Source organism: Acanthamoeba castellanii (assembly GCF_000313135.1).
Source record: "Acanthamoeba castellanii str. Neff unplaced genomic scaffold scf7180000084650, whole genome shotgun sequence".
Taxonomy (NCBI): Eukaryota; Discosea; order Longamoebia; family Acanthamoebidae; genus Acanthamoeba; species Acanthamoeba castellanii.
Window position 1 is genome coordinate 1 of NW_004457274.1, and position 3,041 is coordinate 3,041.

General features: G+C 55.7%; 1 protein-coding gene across 1 annotated transcript; it reads right to left on the reverse strand.

Annotated features, from left to right (window-relative positions):
* Positions 1–55: 55 nt before the first annotated feature.
* Positions 56–2,938, reverse strand: ACA1_344580 (FRAP subfamily protein kinase; the record flags this gene model as incomplete). The annotated part of the gene is made up of 14 exons (XM_004333963.1): positions 56–129; positions 232–380; positions 474–579; positions 722–780; positions 862–992; positions 1,082–1,200; positions 1,307–1,453; positions 1,539–1,633; positions 1,723–1,894; positions 1,965–2,150; positions 2,236–2,309; positions 2,367–2,433; positions 2,527–2,764; positions 2,856–2,938. Coding segments are annotated over 14 exons (1,700 nt in total), but the record flags the coding sequence as incomplete, so codon positions are not given.
* Between the last annotated feature and the right edge of the window lie 103 nt (positions 2,939–3,041).

Here is a 3,041-nt window from a genome sequence, read left to right on the forward strand (position 1 = left end):
CCGCCGCGCGATGGGGCCTTGCTTCAGGGTGTCGAGAATGAGCGGAATGAGGTAGTGCAGGTGCGGCACCACGGTTTCGCGACCCACGCGGGCCAGCTCACCGATCGTCGCGAACACGTGAGACCCAACCTGTCAGGTGCGCGTTTCGTGTGTTATTTGTTCGATCGAACACATGGGGTGTTGTCGTGAGCGACGTTAAGATGAGAGGAGAGTGAGAGTGAGAGCGCGTACAGCGGGGTTGCGCGTGCTGCTGTGCAACAACTCCAGGAGCAGGGTGTCCAGTATGGGACCGACGTAAGGCTTGATGAGGTGGTGCGACGATCGGATGAGGCTGCCCAGGAGCCGCGCGCTCTCCTCCTTAGTCCTGTTGTTGCTCAGCTCTGCATTGCAAATGAAGTTGAGTGAGTGCCAAAAAAATGCAACAACGAATGTATGAATATAAAGATGATTAAAAGAGAAGAGGGGTTCGGAACCGAGGCCGGTGACGAGCTGGATGAGGGTCTTGCGCAGGGACGGCATGACGTTGCCTGGGTCTGTGACAGTGAGGCGACCGATGATCGTGATGGCCAGCTCTCGGATCTGCGGGAGACGAGAAGAATGAGAAACGAATTGCGAAGATGCCAGAGGCTCAGATCAGCGAAAGTGAGAGCAGCTGGTGGCCCACCTTGAAGACCTGGTCATTGAGGGCGATGAAGAGCAAGCGCAGGTTCTCCGGCTCGACCAAGTACTGATCGAACCCGTGCTTGAGAAAGGAGAACACGGTTTCTCGGATCTTGGGCTCTGGAACACGGCGAAGGCAACCAGTTGGGTGAGCAAGCAGAAGCGTGACAACACTCATATGAGTGTTCGAGAGAGAGTTACCTGCGTCGGATATGCCTACGATCAGGAGCTTCTCTACGACCTCGTTGACCATCGGGGCCATCTTCCTGTCGGTCTGTTCGGCTCTTCCCATGATGGACGTACACGTGCGCGCTGCTGCCTGCCGTATGTCCCTGTTCGATTGGATGTAGATCGACACGCACCATCGTGGATGAGTATGTTGGCCCGCGCGCATGGAAGTGGGACATGGCTGGTGGCGTACGGTTCGTCATCGTCGAGAAAGCTGACGACGATCTCGCGGATGAACTCGGCCACATTGTACACGTTGACTTGCAAGTTGAATGTGGCCAATGTCTCCAGCGCCAGTTGCGTTGGTTTGTCCTAGTGAAGAGAAATGCACTGAATGAATCACCATCTCTGCGTTCCACCAGCGCGTTTGAAACAGTTGCAGAAAGCGCTTTTAATTCGAAATAAAAGGACAAGGTACCTTGTCGGGGTAGGTGTATCTCATGGGAAGCACCGGCCGCATGGCGCCCGCCAGCGCTACGCTCTTCTTGAGGCTCACCGCGTCGTTTTGCTGAAAGTTTGCGAACGCTTTGCCCGCCAGGATCCACGATATCTCGTCCATCAGTGCCTGAGCGCGAACGTGTTGCGTTGAGTCCTAACGTTCCAACTCAACCTGAATACAAAGAAGACTTCAGCCGTCTTGGTCTCCGAACCTCCTGGATGCGCGGTAGCAATGCGTTGACTTTGCCGGATAACTGACGCAGGCAGTCGATTAGGCTGCTCGTGAGCCCAGACGAAAACATCTTACCTACAATACGCAGAAACATGAAGTTGTAAGCAACGTACACGGAAGCGAACTGATGTAATCAGGAGACGAATGGGTGGTCTCTCTCGCACTGAGGAGCTCGACGGTGGAAACAGTGACCAGGATGTCAGAGCCCATGGCCTCTGCCAGCAGGCCCAGACACTGCAGAGCCTGGCTGGAACTCTGCTTCTTGGGGTCCAATGACTCGCCGACGCGTTCCATGGCCGCCGCCACGTAGGGCTTCATCGGTTGCTTGCCTGATGCCTGGTAGTGGGACTAACGTCAGCGCGCATGGCACGGCACGCCGTTCAACCACAAGTGATGGAGGAGAGACCTTGGCAATTTGGCCGAGAGCGAGGAACGCTTCCGGTTTGCTGATGTCGCCTTTCTTTTCGAGAATGGTGAGGAGCCACGCGACCGCGTCCTTGAGAAGGAGTTCGTTGAACTGCTGCGGCGAGAAGTTGGCCAGGATCGGCAGGAGCGTAATCACGGTGTTGACCACCATCTTGTCCTTGTTATCCTGCGGGTTGTAAATGATGTTCACACCGCTCATATGTATTAGTTGGTTCGGCATTACCACTACAATCCTGGCTCGATGAATGTACCTTGAATTGCAGCACTTTCTCGCAGAGCACTCGATATCGCGGCTCCATCCAGTCCGTTGCCACCAGAAGCTCAGCTAAAAACTCACAAACAATCAAGTCAGCAACCACCACGCGTTACACGGAACAGGAACCTAGAATCGCGCCTGTACCCATTGTAAGCAGGGAGCCGTGGACGACAGCTGGCGTGACCGACTTGGCCTAGAATGGGGGCCACGCCAAGAGATGGGTGTGAGTGGACTAAACGGCGCGCAGGACGTGAGAAAACTTGTAGGAAAAGAGAGAGAAACATACCATGAGACCCTCGAAGGCGTCCTGGTAGATAGCGTGGTACCACTGATGGCGGTGGTTGTGTTCCCGGTGGGAGACGAGGGATAGAGCGCAGCGCAGGGCCTCCAGCGTGCACTCCCGGACCGCGATGTTCGGGTCCTTGAGTCCCTCCCCCACGCAGTCGAAGAATTCGGACACATGCAGGTAGAACAGCGTCGGCGCGTTACGGGCGAGCTCCTTCAGCACCAGCGCCCCGCCGTATCTGAATCGAGTCAACATCAGACACAAAATTGGATGTTCGTGGGCTACCGCGGTTGTTGGTCTTGATCACTGGTGAGGGACTTGGTTGTTACCTGTGCGAATCCTTCTTCATGTTGCGGAGGGCCACCTCCAACTCCTTTTCAATGGGTCCCTCGGTGGGATTGGCTTGCGCCATTCGGCCTGCGCGACGGCCCAGGTGTTGTTTCTTCGCGTTAGCGTTGAGATTCCGCGATTGGTACAGAGTAGTGGTGTAACGCACCCAACTGCTGCGAGGCAAG